Here is a 15,468-nt window from a genome sequence, read left to right as displayed (position 1 = left end):
TGCTGGTCATCACTGCCCTCCTTAGCCTTTATGTGTACCCCACATCCTCCTTATCCATGGCTCTCATTCTCACTGATCCCCCGTGTCAAGGAGCTGCCCAAGGTTCTGCTTCGAGCTCACTATTCAGGGCTGACACTGCCTGCCGCCCCACTTCAGCTGTCTTTCAAATGACCTCCAGCTCCTCCCAGCTCCTGCAAGGAAGCTGGATGCACAGAAAGGAAAAGTTAGTGGGGAAGGCATACAGGGCAACACCCTCGGGCAAATGTTCAGCCTCTTTGTGTCGCTGATCCTTTTTATCTATAAAACAAAGAGGTTGAAATCGAGTGCTTTTTATCTTTTTTAATTTTTATTGGAGTATAGTTGACTTACAATGTTGTGTTAGTTTCTGCTGTGTAGCAAATTGAATTGGTTTTATATATATATATATATATATATATATATATATATACCCACTCTTTTTAAAATTCTATTCCCATATAGGTCATTACAGAGTATTGAGTAGAGTTCTCTGTGTTATACAGTAGGTTCCTATTAGTTATCTAGAAATAGTTTTTTTAGTTAAAAAATTCCATGAATTTTTGGTTATCAAACCATCCTTCCTCCTCCTGTTGTCCTTATTTTGCTATTATTTGTACATTCACCCAGGCATGAAATTTCAGAGTAAAGATGTAAAGTTTCTTAAAATTTTGAAGCTATGAAGGAAAAAAATTAAACCTGTTTATTGGTATGGAAAAACAGTAGTAATGGTAGGATAAAATGGAAATATAGTAACACTTCATTTGGTTAGCTTTTTTTTTTTTTTAACATATTTATAATCATTTATTAGTTTGACATAAAATTTGTCGACCCTGATGCAAGTTTTTTAACCAAATTATTTTGGCTAGTCAATTTAGCAATGCTGAGGCCTGGGCAAAACAGGAATAATTTGTGGATAAACATTTATTTTTCTTCAAATTTCTGGAGAATGAAACAAAAGAATTTTGGAATTGTTTCAAAATGTTGGGGTTTTTTCCACTTTGGCTTTTTCCACTTCTACCTTGAGGTCATTCATCCCTTTGGCTCTTGTTTAATTAGTCATTTCATCTTGTCAATTGCTCCTTCAAAATCACTCTCTAGTTAGTTCAGTTCTCACTCCCACCAATGTGGAGTAGCATTACAGTCTACATGATCTTTTTTTTCTTTTGGTTGGGTCATTTCCCTGACCAGGGATTGAACCCGGCCACAGCAGTGGAAGTGCAGAATCCTAACCACTAGACCACCAGGGAATTCCTGATCCTTCTTTTATTTAGGAAAAAAAAAGTATCAAACAGGTTCCCATGGAACACTGGTGTCCCTGGGTATACAGAGGCAGTAGGGAGCCTTTTCTCCGTCTTCAGGGGGGCAATTATCTCAGTGAATAGAACATTTTCAAGTTAAAATTTTTCTTCCCTTGTTTAAAAGTCACTACTACCATCACCACCACCACAACAGAACAACTATGTTTGCTATCACTTGTACTAGAAAAGACTAGCAGAAAGCAAAAAAAATTAAATCAGATAGGTATCTGACTTTAACAGAAAAGCTCAGAAATGGCCTTCAGGTGGATGTGCAATGCTGATCCAGGGGAGCAAACCCTTCTTTGGGGAACTCAGCTCCCAAATGATGTTGAAGCGCCCTCATAAATGTGCAGTGACCCCTGGCCAGGCCAATCAGAATACTCCTGACCATTGTGACTGATTCAGGGATGAGAATGTGACCCCAGATTTTGGGCCTGCCTTTGGAGAGAGAGGTCGGGTCTTGCCTTTGGGGTGTTGGGGCTGTTGGGTGGCACAGAGGAAGCTTACTGCCAGGGGACAGTGAAGCCATTAAGGACAGAGAGGGGGCTCTGATGACATCTGAGCTGAACTTGAAGCTGGTACTACCCTGGACTCCTCTTAGAGCAACGAAGCCATTCCCTTTCCGTCATGAGCTGGCAGTAGGACTGTGGTCAGATTTTCCTCGGGCATGACTGTTCCCTAGAATATATGATAGAAATTAATACATCAGCATTTCTCTGTGCTCCTCAGAGAGACTTGTGATTTTCAGCAGCTCCACCTTCTGCTTCAAATCACTTTCCACATGTCTATCCCACCAGGATTCCTTGATTCTGGGACTCTGGCTTGGTCAAGCATGCCCTCAGGGTTCAGTTCAGTAGTCCCTGGCCCCTACTGTGGGCCACTGGTGGGGAGGACCCCTTTCCCCATCCCTGGACTTCTTGGCCTTCAAGTCCTCCTGGCCCTCAAAGATCATCCAGTCCTGGAGCTCTTTGCCATTTACTGTCCCCCCTTCTCTCTGACAATTATTTGGGGGTAATCCCCAAACCCTGGCGGTTTCTGGCAAGTGCAAGCACAGGAGCTCCTTCAAGGTTCAAGCCCTGTAGGATGGCGCGTGTGGTGGTGTGTCGGGGGGTGGGGGGTCGAGGGCCGTAGCGGGGAGGGAGGGGTCGTGTTGGGGCTCTGGGTAAGCTGGTGCTGAGGAGGGTGTATAGTACTGAGGCCAAGACCCCTCCCCCAATTCTCTCGGCTCCTCGCACAGTTTTGCGATCACATAGAGCCTCCAAACCCAAGACCACCTTCCCAACCATTTGAGGGAGGCTGCCTGTGAAGTCTCCACCCTACCCCTCAGGCCAGCTCCCAGATCTTCCCAGTGGGTCACTTCCTTCGTCTGGAGGCCCCTGCATTGAGGGTGGGATAGGAAGCAGGGTCTCTGTGGACGCCGGCGGTGCCCCTCCTTAGTCGGTCCTTTTTCCAAAACGACAGAAGCCCCTGCACGGGGTGGGTCCTTGAGAGCTCCGGGGGTTCCGGCCGACCTCTCCCTTAGACCGTGCAGTTCCAAGGCCCGCCTGACCTAGGGAGCGCCAGGAGGAGTGCTCGGATCTAACCCAGCGAGGGCAGTGACTCTGCCACCCGAGCCAACTACTGTCCCTTCACGCCTTGCTCATCCCCCAACTGTAAAGTGGGACCGAGTGGCCACCTGACGGAGCTTTGGCCGGGATTAAACCAAGCTACCAGCCTGTGAAGCAGTGGTTCCTAAGGCAGCCTGGCGCAGGCGGGGTGCCCCGCAGGCCAAGCGCTGGGACTGCGGATGCGGCTTCTCTGGGTGAGGGTGGGACAGCTTATCTCTGGGGCTCCGCGAGACCCCTGTGCCCACAGCCAGCTTCCTCGAGCCCTCCTTGGGATCTGGGACTCCCAGAGAGTGCCCACCACAAGCCACGGTGGTCTCCTCATATGAACTGTATTCTCCGCGGTCGCTCAGGGGTCTGGGGAGGGGAGTGGAACTCCCAAGGATTCCTCCTGAAGCAGCCCCAGCAAAGAGGCGTCCCGGGGAAAATCTGCGGGGAGGTCCCCAGTCCCAGGGGGAAGGCCACCTCCTGAACCCCCAGGGACACTTTGGGAATACAACAGGCAACTACTGGAGGCCCTGCTTGTTCAGTGATAAGTTTATTGGTCCTCAGTATTACATCTCAGTTAACAAGATAAATTCACATACACAACTGCAGGTAAAAAACATGAAAATAATATAAAAATAAATTGAAGGCTACTTTTATATATTTACTGAATTAAGTAGTGTAATAAATACTATAATAAGCAAAAAGCTTCAATCACACAATTGTTTCACTGAAGTTACAGTAGTGTTTGTAAATATGAGTTTTAAAATTTAAGTTATGAATATTAAAGCACTGAAAAACTAGTACAAAAGTGAATTTTGGCACGTAAGTGAGCTCTTCTGTCATTAGTATTTGACAACCTGGAACAGTGAGGAAGCTATTTCTCACCTACTTTTTGAGGTACAACTATCCATCTAGGTCAGCAACATGGCTGGAATACTTAATAGCTTACAATCTTTGAGTTAACTTTTCCCTTTTGACAAGCCCAAAGAGCAAATCCAGAGCTTATTACTGTGCAAAAAATTTCTGAAATCCTAATAGAATTTAGGAGGGTACTTTTTTTTTGAGACCCACAGGGCCTGGTGTCCAGGCCTCAGGTCACAGCCCCCAGGACTCTGTGGGGCCAACTCCACTCCTTGCCAGTGACCCCTTCCTAGGGTGATCCCTTTTCTCCAATTTCTGCCTCCTTCCAATCAAAAACAGAAAAATCCCACATCAAAATGTAAAATAACCTATAACTTCAGCGACTTCAACACTATCACACTCACTCGGGGTGATATAAAACTGAAGCTGCTAATAGAAGAGTGGGCAGAAAGCATGTAAGACCCTGGAGGACTTCTGCCTATCCCTAGGAACCTGATGTCTTTGGCTGGATCTCTGGTATCCACTTCTAAGGTCAAAATTTCAAACACAGTGTCATGGCCCTTCCTCTAGAGACAGTCTAAGACCCCACACCTCCACCTGGAGTGTCCAGAGGAATCAAGTGGATATTAATCTTCACATCCAAGACCCAGAGGCTCCAAAGGTTACAGAAGGGGCAGTGTGAGGAGGAAGCATCCTCCCGGCCTCAGTCCTCAAAGAGCTCACACAGCGCACCGCTAGTGTGCCTCTTCACCAGGGGCACTGCAAGTACGCCCCAAGGAATGCCCTTTCGCCAGTGTGCCCTTCACACTCCCAAGCAGGCTGAGTGTCTATGGAAGCCTCAGCCAGTTTTGCCTTTTTGGCTTTGAAACTTAACATTTTGACTTTTTTCAATCACAGTTTCATATTCAAGTTGAGGTAATCACAGTTTCCCCTCTAACAGGAGAGGAATTGGGACAGTGGGGCAAGTTGGTGAGAGAGCATTTCTATGGACAATGGTCAGAAACCAAGACCATCAGGAGGTATAGCCCCATGCAGTGTTTAAGACCCACTTTTATGGGTGGGCTCTGACCCCTCTTTAAAAACTCTTTTGTGCAGCAGCCAGGAAATGGCTCAAGCTCCTAGAAAGAGAGCTTTCATTTAAATGTTCACAGCAACCCACCTGGAGGAGATGGCCTGTCATCTCCCCCCCGCCCCGCCCCCCCGCCCCCTCCCACCCCTGGCTCCCTTTTCTAAGGCTGCTTGAGTTTTTAAAAAGAGCTCGGTAGAGCTAAAGGAAGCTACAGTAACTCATTATTATTTCATCAATTGCACTTAAGATCTGTTATTGATTCTGAAGCAGAGGCAAGCCCGTTGTGGACCCAGCCTCTGGCCAGCTAGAAGTAAGGGGCTCCCAGATGGGGCTCCACACCTGGGCCCTTGTCACCAGCAGCTTTGGGAGCTGAGACTGGAGCACATGGGCCTTTTCAGAAGCCTTTCTTCAAGCAAGAGTTATTAAATGGTATTTGGAGTATTGTTCATTTGGCTTCAAATGAAAAATTTTTTTCTAATATAAGTACATGTTACTAACAAGCCCTTAACAACTGCTTTACTACTTGTATGCAGGACTCTGTGTGACAGACTACATGTGCTCCATCGGTTTTCTGTCTCTCCTCTGTGCCAGGATCCTTTCTCAAAAACCCCTCTACGTTACTAGAAACTTTGCTGGTTTTGCCTATGTGCTCCTTCTAAGGCATGCAAAAAAATACGTGAAATTCAGAAAGCATTTACAATCTAGGCAGCTGAGGCGCTGAAGTCCTAACAGACATCACCTAAGTATCTGTGCCTGCGACCTTCCTCTTCCCCACACTAATTCTGGAGGTCAGGCATGAGATACACTTGAAATTCCCCTCTGCTTTTTAATCCAGCTGAAAACAAAGCTACTAGAAGGAATTCTAACTTGGATTTGGAATTCTCCGAAATTCCTGGTCCCCTAGAGCCAAACAAATACAAGACTAGCAACGATGCTTGGAGACATGAGATTCCTGAAGGTTGGGCTGAAAACCAGGCCTTCCCTGGCAAGACTGAGGGGAGGTATGGGTGCTGAGACTGAACCCCCTTCAAGTGAAGATGCCCCATAAGCGACCACAACCCTGGGCGTAAGACTATGCAGTTGCAGGACACTGACCTTAACAGTGAGGCAAAGCGTCACCAGGGAGGCCTGAGCAGCAGTTTTTCTCGTCCTCGAATGAAGTAAACCAGAGTGATGACATGAGGAGGCTCAAACCAGTCCCAAGGGGGGCTGCTTGTGTCAATTCAAAAGCCACATACTTCTAGAAAGCAACAAGTCTTTCCCCTCTGTTTAGTCCGTAAGGGAAATTCCCTCATTTTAGAATAAGCTGCTAATCTCCGCCCAAGCTGTTGGCTCTGTGGGTTGGGATTGGCCAGGGCTTGTGCTGTTCCCTCTAGGACTGGGCATAGGGTCAGCAGGGCCCAAGCCTTCAGTGGAAGGGGCCTAAACAGGGAGGCAGGCACTCCACTGGGGTGAAAGGCTCTCCTGGGGTGGTGTCTGAGGCCCAAGGCCTGTGGTGGCCTGGGCCCCCAGGCATGGCCACAGTTTGGCAGCCAGGATTCTTTATGTCCCAGCAGCCACTCTGTGCAATCCAAATGCTCCTCCCACCCTCACACACTGCTGCAACAGCCCAAAGAAAATACTGTTATCAGAGACCCAGAGGTCCTGGACTGCCGGCTGCACACAAAGGGCAGCCCCTGTCTGCTCATCCTCCATAAGGACCCCCCTCCCCTGCCAAATCAGTGGTGCAGGTGATGCTCTTCAGCGCTGTATAGAGAATAAAGACAACATGCACTCAAGCCAGCACACAAAGGCCAAGGAGAACAAAGATAGCCCCTCTAGGGAGGGGCCTCTGGAAAAGCTGAGGTTAAGACACCCCGTTTTAAAACGTCCATCTCCAGGGTCTTCTTCCTCTAGGGCTTCTGCTCAAAGAGGTCATGATACTCCTGCTGCTCCAGCTCGCGGTTATACTTCTCGATTTCCCGGTTGGCTTCTTCCACGTAGTCATTCATGAACTGGTCCATGACTGGCACCTCATTAAGGAAGAAGGCCCTGAGCCTTGGGGCCAAGGGAGCTGCCCAGGCCAGAGGAATCTGTGGACAGGTGAAGTAGGGGACACTGAGGTAGTGAGTGCTCAGCCTGCACAGAAGGTACCTGACTGGCTTTTTTTTATATACTGGCAGCACCACAGCTGCAAAGAATGTGACAGGGGTTGACACAGGGCCCTTCATGAGCTCTTAGAACTGAGCCCTTCAGCTTTCACTAGCCCAGAGCAGCACCCCATCCACCTTTTCACAAATTAACTACTGTAATCAGACCCAGTCTCCAACTTGTAAATCATGACTCCCTGATGACCACAGGATGTCACCACAGCTGCATTTAAACTACAACCCCCCGAGTAACCTCAGCCATCACTGAATGAAGAATAAATGTAATTTTAATGACTCTAAGAGGACAAAAGGAAAAGTCAGCCTCTGTGGCTTGCTGTGTATTCCCAAACCCAGCCGGCACCAGGGGCTAGGCTATGATGGCTCTAGCAGATACCCTCTTTACAGCCAGGTTTTCACACCCCCCCAGCCTCTCTGCCCCAGATTCCAAGGATACGTGGGTGAAAATCAGTCTTGTCACCAAAGAAGTTGACAAACTGGGTGCCATTATAAAAGTAACCTGCAGGTAGGGGGTCCAGGTGGCGTTTCACCTGTAGGAGAAGAGTCCTGTTAGAATTATCTGACCATTTTCTATCATTCACTCATTCATTAAAAACAAAAACAGGGACTTCCCTGGTGGTCCAGTGGTTAAGACTCTGCACTTCCACTGCAGGGGGCGTGGGTTTGATCCCTGGTGGGGGAACTAAGATCCTGCATGCTGTGTGGTGCGGCCAAAAAAAAAACAACACCCCAAAACAAACAAGCCTATTACCCTAGCAAAATAGCCCACTTTGCCCTGTGGAAGGCTAGGTGTGCCAGGGAATTAACACCATCCTCACAACAGCCATCAAACAATGACTGACAGAGGTTCTCCCACCTCTCAGGGAGGAACTCTGGGATTATTAATGGGACCAAGCCCCAGGTACCAACAGTGGAACTGGTTTGACAATACACGATTCCCTTCTCTTACTTTCCCATTTTCCTAATAGTGTTTTCTAGAATCACTTCCAAAATAAACTACCTGCACTCAAATCCTTATTTAAGGTGTGCTTCTGGGGAAACACACACTGCCTGCCTTCTGAGGTGCCCATGGTGTCCTCAGCAGGAACACCCAGAGATGCCTAGGCCCTGGAGTCGGAATAAACGGGCCCTCCTCAAATCCACAGCAGGGGCTTCTGGAAGCCCAGAGTCCTGCCCCACCTGCTCATTACTGGGACTTGTGATGCAGCTCATGCTGAGACCTGGACTCTCTGTCCCTTTTAGCCTTTTCCCCCAAACTCATCAGGAAAAGGCCTCAATGGGTATGGGAACTGGGGTAGAGCCTGGGAGTCAGCCTGGAGTCTGAGGGCTCCTCAAAGGGCCTCTCGTCCTGGCCTCAGGATTTCACAACCTGCCCATGAGCAGCTTCAGGATCTAGAGTTTTTACCTGGGACCTCGCTGGTTTCTCTGTGGTTTATCTAGGACAGAGGAATGGGAGGAGGAAAGGACTTCTGCAGCTGCTTGAACACGGTGACAAAACAGACCTCCATGTCACCTGTTTCTCCCACAGGCACTAGTTCTCCTCAATTTCGTAACCACATCACACCAGAGGCCACCCCGTCCTTCTCACTGAGGCTGCAAGGCCAGGTGAGCTGAGGTTTCTCTTTACCCAGCTTCCCTCTGTGGCCTGAGAGAAGCAGGACCTCCAGCATGCCCTACAAACAGCCACCTCACTCAGGAATCCTAAAAGATAAGAGCTGCACAAGAACATCCTTGGGACACTGAGGGGACTTAGGCCCCCAGGGCAGGGTACTCACGTGGATGTTCCTGATCTCCTGCTGGGTCAGCATCCCCCTGGTCTTCAGGGCTTTCCTCTGAGGCTTCTGTGCAGAGATATAAGGAGGTGTCAGTTTCCAACAGAGCTGATGGGTACATGGGAGGGTGAGGGCTCAGGGCTCTGGGGGCCAGTTACATGACTGAGATGCCAGAAAGGGAAGCACAAGCATCGTCATGGACTGGATACAATATCCTGCCTGTCTGTCCCTTGAGAAGACCACTTTCCCATCACAGTGTCCTGCGGGCCAGGGGGGAACAAACGGCAGAAGAGAGACTGATGCATTTGCAAATAGGCATGTTTCTGCCTCTTTGCAGATTCTCAATCCTAGGCCCCACCAGTGACAGACATGCAGACAAAAGAACAACTGGAGGTCTCACAGTCAAATACCATTTAAGAGTTTATCCAGTGAGTCTGAGAAAGACCCTGTCTGCAAGCAGCCATTCCTTAGTATAAAAGACAGGTCCCAACTGAGCATGTACAGAAGACCCAGGCCCCAGCCAACTCTATTTCCAGAGCTCTAGAATAAGCTTAAGCTCAGACTGTGCTAAGAGGCTTAGAACCCAAAGCTAGCAGCATATGAGAGGATTTTAACTCCAGTCCGGATTTTTTTTCTTTGTAGTATTGGACTAAAGATGTTTGTGTGGATCTATAGGCAAGCCTCCTCTTCCCCTGTACCTCTCTCCAGGGCCTCCGGGCTCACTGCTGTCTATGCTTGGAGTCTTGGTTTGCAAAGGACTCTAAGGATATCTTTGTTGTTTTTCCTTTCTAGAGAGAGAACCAAAGTACAGGAGATGCTGGGCTCAGAAGACAGGAGAGCCTATGAATTAGGTTCAGCTAAGAAGACATTTTTGAGTTTAGAACACTAAGCTGATCCAGGGTCCACATGAAACAACTAAGTTTCACCTAGGTCCTGGTTAAGCCATCTGATAATAACTCCAGCCTGCCTTGGGAAGCAGGACTGGAAATGGCTTTCAGCGCCTGGGCTCGCAGGGTAGGCAGCAAAACAAGTCTGCCTGGAGTTTGCCCCAGGGGCTTCCTCCCACTCTCAGAGTCCCTGAAAACGCTGGCTGAGCCTGTGAGGGGTGAACCAGTGGGGAGAAAGCAGGGAGAAGGTGGAGGGGCTTCTGCCTCAGGTCCATCAACAACTCTGAAGTGTCTGGTCATATCAGTGCCAGGTCTGTCTGGGCTTTGGAAACCACCTGCTTAGCTGACTGCCGCAGCCAGTCCTTGACACTTTCTTCCTTCAGGGAGCAGCCTATGAACACGAGGTAGCATTCCTGCTGCCCGCTGCTGCCTTGAGGTGTGCTTCTGGAGTCAGGCGGTGGCGTGGGTCCCTCCAAAACTGGCACGATGCTCAAGGAATTGGCCAGAGTGTTGTGGCAGACCTCCATGGTCCTCTCAGAGTCTGCAAGGAGAACACTTTAGTCCCTGAGACCCTGCCCCAAAAGGATAAGGCTACACTAAGACTGGATTAGTGCAGCTGTGGGGGACAGATTCACAAGACATGCAGGAGGGAGAACTGACATGACTGGCAGCAAATTAGAAAGGATGAAGTAAGAGAGGGAGGAACAATGTAAGTTTCTAGCTAAGCTGATTGGGTGATCAGGTGGACACCATTAACCCAGAAGGGGACTGACTACAAGAGGAAGAAAAGGTTTGCAAGTGGGAGAAGAAGAGTTTGACTCTGCATCTGTGGCATTTGAAAGACTGTAGGACCCTGAGTGGGAGACATCTACACAGTCATTAGAAGAAGAGAATGGCTGGGGTCACCCCTATGGAAGAGGTAGTTGAGGAGAAGCAAGGAAAGCTCCCTTGGTAGAGGTGGAGGGGGTGGGTCTCAGCTGAGGTCTGAGAGTCCATGGGAGGAGGGCAAGCTCAACAGTACAAGTGCTGCAGGAGGGACACATGCATGGGAACAGGAAAGATGTAATCGGGTTTATAAGCTGAGGCACTGGGGGCTAAAATATACTGGAGACACAAGGGTAAGGTTCCCCAAAAAGGCATGATGAGAAAGAGATCTAAAACAAAGAAAGGTTTACCTTTAACAAGAAAAGGGTCAAGAGTCAGTCTAAATAAAAAAGAAAAGGAGGTGATGATAGGGGAGAGGGACGAGCAGGTGGGGGTCTGTCAGAGCCTGAGGGAAGCGGGCTTGAGTAAGGGGCTTGTAGAGTGGGGCCAAAGTTTCAGATTCAATAACATAAATTAAGCCAAAGGTTAAGGACCTTGAGAGATTCTTTTATAGAGGCTCTGCCACCTAATTCTCCTATCTGAACCCAGATGATTCCATGCTTACAACTCTCAGTGGCTCCCTGCTGCAGACACCCCCGGTTACCTGCCCAGCATCCCCCTCTTCCTCCAATACCAATTCCCCATGGGCAATGGCAACTCGATCCTGGCCAATGAGAGAAGTCTGCTGAGGAACTGATAAAGACACCCACAGGAAGAGCCAGCTTCTTCCATCAGCTAGCTGTTGTGTCTGAATGTGACACCTAGACCTGCAGCACTACCTGGCAACCATGAGGGGTGGGAACCTGAGGAAAAGCTGACACCAAGAATGTAAGAACACAAAAGCCATATATTACCTGGGTCTTCACTGGCTTTGCTATGCTGCCAGACCTCTTGACTTCTTGCTATGTAGCTAACACCTGCTAGTTGAGCTGGGGTTTTCTGTTATAACTGCCAAAGATGCCCTAACAGACACACTCCCTCACTTCCTCCCTTGGGACCCAGACACAGTAAACCCTTTTTGGTTCCTGAAACGCCTGTTTTTGCCTCACATCCACAGCACATGCTCTGCCTTTTCCCTGGAACATTCTGCTCTTTCTCAATGTTGAGTTAACTGGCTCCTTGTTTTCACACCTTCCCTGAACCCCAGCCCAGGACTGACATAATTCAGGTTGCAAGGGCTGCAGGGGTCAAAGGCTGATAAACAGGTTTACTGAACGGAGGGGAGGAGAAGGCAAGTGGAAGGCTTGAAGACTTTGGCAGAAACGGATCCAGAGCTGGAAGGCTCAGCATTGGGGTAGCTCCTGGTGACAGGTCTAGGAGGAGGCCATGGATGGCTCAAGAAGGGTGGAGTGTGAGTCTCTAGAACAAGGAAGTCAAGGAGCTGTGAGGAGAGGCCCTGGGCAGGTTCGTCCAGGGGCAGGAAAACAGATCCTCCACTGCAGAGCAGAAGGACCTGGAGAAAGATTGGGACCTTGACTGAAAGGGATGACTGGAGGAGCCTATGGTGTAAGATCCAGAGGGGAGGGTTTTTTGAGAGAGTCTAAGAGGCATCAGTGGTCTGTAAAGCACCAGCAGAGTCTATGAACTCACATCATGAGATGTGAGCCCTCCACAGAGTAGCGCTCCCAAATCCAAGCGCCCAGTTACCTGAAAACTTCACTTTGCCCAGGATGTGGTAGATGTTTCCAGAGAAGGGACTTGGCTTGATAGAGGACTGAATTGCTGGTGGAGGAAGATAGGGTTGTTACTCACCTGGGGGCAGAGGCCAAGTCCAGGGTGGCACAGCTGGGAGGGTTAGGGACTGGAAAGGCACCTCCTCTAGGGTCCAGGTTTCACAGGTACCCCCACCAGATCTTCCCCCAGTGGCTCTGCCACTATTCCCAGGGGTAAGGGACTCCCGGGTCCTCAAATTCTTCTGCCTGCTTTCAGACCCAAATGGTGAGAAGAGACAGCACACACAGAATACTAAAATGGTGCCAGGAAGCGGGGACAACTCTGGGGCATTCTTTTACCAGTGTCTGGGACATGTCCCGGTCAAGGCTTACCTTTACACTTGGCCACAAAGCGAGTCTTCTCCAAGGGACGACCAAACCATACACAAATCTGAACCATTAATGGAAAGACCGATCCAACATCAAATTTACCTTCATACCTTAAAAGGTTTAAAAAATTATAAATACAAGTAATTGAGGCTTTGACTGCTACTACATACTACATTGGAAAGAACTACATATCACTTATCATATTTGAATTCTCCCTTAATTGTACGTCATTTTGTGTACAAAGCACTTATTTGAAAGCATTTATGTCTCTTTCATCTTGAGACTGAGAAGCATGTTTGCCCCCTTAGAGCAGGAAGGTCTTACCTTCTTTGGACTAGCAATCCCTTAAAGTCAAAGACCCCCTCTACTTTTGAAGCTTGCCAGTATCCCAACTGGGATTAGGGGTCCCTCCTGGTACCTTTGGAGCTCTTCCTCAGGATCCCCTCCCACTCTCTTCAGGGCTCCCACTATGCCCCACCCTCACTGAGGGCAGTTTAACAGACTGTACATTTGGATGTGCAGTCTCTCCAGAAGGAACTAAAGGGCTGGGGCATCTCTGATCTATTTTCTCAGTTTTGAGTTCAGCAGACATACTGACTGCCACAGACTCATTAAGAACGCAGCATTTAAAAAATTTAACTTTTTATTATGGAAAATTTCAGAGATATGCAAAGATAGAAGGGTAGTGTAATGAATTCCTACCACCCAGCTTCCAAAGTTATGAAACTGTCATTCCTTCTTTTGAATGATTTCATTGAGATGAATCCCTTGATTGGAATCAGTCCAGGAGAGGGCATAACATCTCATGGGTAATTTATACCACCCCCAGCAGTAGATGAGTGTACTAGTTTCACAACAATTCCTCCAGCAATGAATTTTATAGATATTTTTGCCTAAATGTAACAGGTGTCAATCAAAGCAACAGTAAGACACCATTTTGCATTTGAGTACTACGTACATGGAATTCTGTTACCACAGTTGCCATTTATACTTGGTCTTAAGTGGACTGTTCACATCTATATAATATGGGTTACTTTTCTTAAAAATCTAAACAAGCTTTCCAAATACTATATTAACCCTTCGTCACATTTGATGCAAACACTTCCCTCCAGTCTACTGTATTTTTGTATTAGTTTGCTTTGCTTGAAAACAGCACTGCAGTTTTGAATTTTACATTGTTCAAAGTATCTTACTCTTTAAAGCAACTTCTTAAAGTAAGGTGGTGGCATAACATTTTTGCAAGACTGACATGTTCTTTTTGTTCTCTCCCCATCCAAACATGAGATTTGGAGACCACAGGCTTCTCAGGCTTCTGTGTTCAGAGGCTGTATCCTTAGGGGAATTTGGAGGGGCCAGGGGAATAGTACAAGGTTTCCTTACAGACTAGGAACAAGCCCTTCTACCAGGGGAGGTGGGGGTGGGGTCGATGACAACAGAGGGCTGTGGGAGGGGAATGGCTAAGAATCTGCACAGCACAAAGCTGAGCACATCCTGCAGCTAAGGCCTGTTCACTCTGAGGTGGTGGCCCTCACCCAAGGAGAGAGGGGAGTAATGTACAGCGATGAGCAGGAATGTGATGACTGCCATCTTGTTAAAAGAGTAAATCATCTGATTCCTAGGAATGAACTTGGAAGGGAGGGCCTGAAGGGTGATTCTGAGGCCCCTCCATCTCTGATCCTCTACAAGGACTGATCTTCCTGATAAAGGAAGATTTCAGACTCTAGATTCACAGAGCCTTCTAATGAACTCCCTCATACCTGTCTCTGTCCTAGATCAGTCTGCCTCCAGAAAAGTCTGTGCCCTGAGCTAGGTTAATGTATGCCATGCCCACAATGAGTTGGTATGGACTGGAGAATAGGTGCTTCCCTAGGCACCAGGTGGAGACGACAAAAGTCTCAGGACCAGGCCCAGAGGTGTGGGCAGCAAAAAGGTCAGTAGCTGCAGCCACTGGAGAGAAGAGTTTCACCCCAGAAGCTCCATCTTTTTCTTTTTAGCTAAGATATTATTGTCTTGTTCAGGCATAAGGAATGATCCACGTACTCACTGTTTAAGTATGATGTGACTCAAACCAGAGGTTCCTTCTAAAAATAAGCCTGAAAACCTTCAATTTTACATATTGACCTTTTTTTTTTTAAACAGGATAGTACAATCAGTTTTTGCTGGTACAAAATACTGGTGATGTAAGGGGTGGTTGGAGGACTCACAGAGGTGGCTGAGGGAAGTGAGTGAGGATAATAAAGATGATCCAAATCAATATGAGGGATCAATTTTGGCTAAGCTTTAACAACTGTCTTCCCCTGAACCTTCAACAGAGCAAAACTAGTTATCCATTCCATACAGGGACAAGTGCAGCATGGTGGTTAAGAGTACAGGCTCTGCTGTACAGCAGAAATTAACACAACTTTGTAAATCTATTATACTTCAAAAAAAAAAAAATACAGGCTCTGAAGCTACACAACCTGGGTTTGAAACCCAACTCTTTCATTTACTAGCTGTGGGACTTTGGACAAGACATTTAAGTCCTTGCTGCCTCAGTTACCTTATCTCTAGAATGAAGAAAAAAATGGAATCCACCTTGCAGGCTTGGTTTGAGGATGAATGAGATAACATAGGTTGAACTCTTAGAGTGGCACTGTGAACAGAACTTTCTGTGATGATGGAAATGTTCTGGATCTGAACTGTCCAAGACAGTAGCTGCTAGTCACAGGTAGCTGGTTAAGCACTTGAAATGTGGCTTGTGTGACTAAAAGGCTAAATTTTAAATTTTACTTTATTAATATACATTTACATTTTATTAACTAGCCACATGTGGCTAGTGGCTGCCGTACTGGAGAGCGAAGTCTTAGAACAACGTGTAGCACACAGTAAGTGCTCAAGTGATGCTGGAAATATGATTATAGTGCACTTCACACTCTCTT

The 15,468-nt window shown here is 47.7% G+C and overlaps 1 protein-coding gene across 4 annotated transcripts in view; it reads right to left on the bottom strand.

The window, feature by feature from the left end:
- Positions 1-4,988: 4,988 nt before the first annotated feature.
- Positions 4,989-15,468, bottom strand: part of DNAAF9 (dynein axonemal assembly factor 9) — a 148,380-nt gene continuing 137,900 nt past the window's right edge. For all 4 annotated transcript variants that reach the window (XM_030847592.2, XM_060284267.1, XM_060284266.1 and 1 more), the window contains 6 exons: positions 12,554-12,660; positions 12,156-12,230; positions 9,980-10,185; positions 8,761-8,826; positions 7,422-7,515; positions 4,989-6,843 (listed from right to left, as the gene is read on the bottom strand). In XM_030847592.2, coding sequence (XP_030703452.2) covers positions 6,731-6,843; positions 7,422-7,515; positions 8,761-8,826; positions 9,980-10,185; positions 12,156-12,230; positions 12,554-12,660 — 661 coding nt within the window. In that variant the 3' untranslated portion in view covers positions 4,989-6,730. The remainder of the gene's footprint in view (positions 6,844-7,421; positions 7,516-8,760; positions 8,827-9,979; positions 10,186-12,155; positions 12,231-12,553; positions 12,661-15,468) is intronic.

This window comes from Globicephala melas, chromosome 15 (genome assembly GCF_963455315.2).
Source record: "Globicephala melas chromosome 15, mGloMel1.2, whole genome shotgun sequence".
Taxonomy (NCBI): Eukaryota; Metazoa; Chordata; class Mammalia; order Artiodactyla; family Delphinidae; genus Globicephala; species Globicephala melas.
Note: the sequence above shows the minus strand (reverse complement) of the source record. Positions and strands in the feature narration are given on the sequence as shown.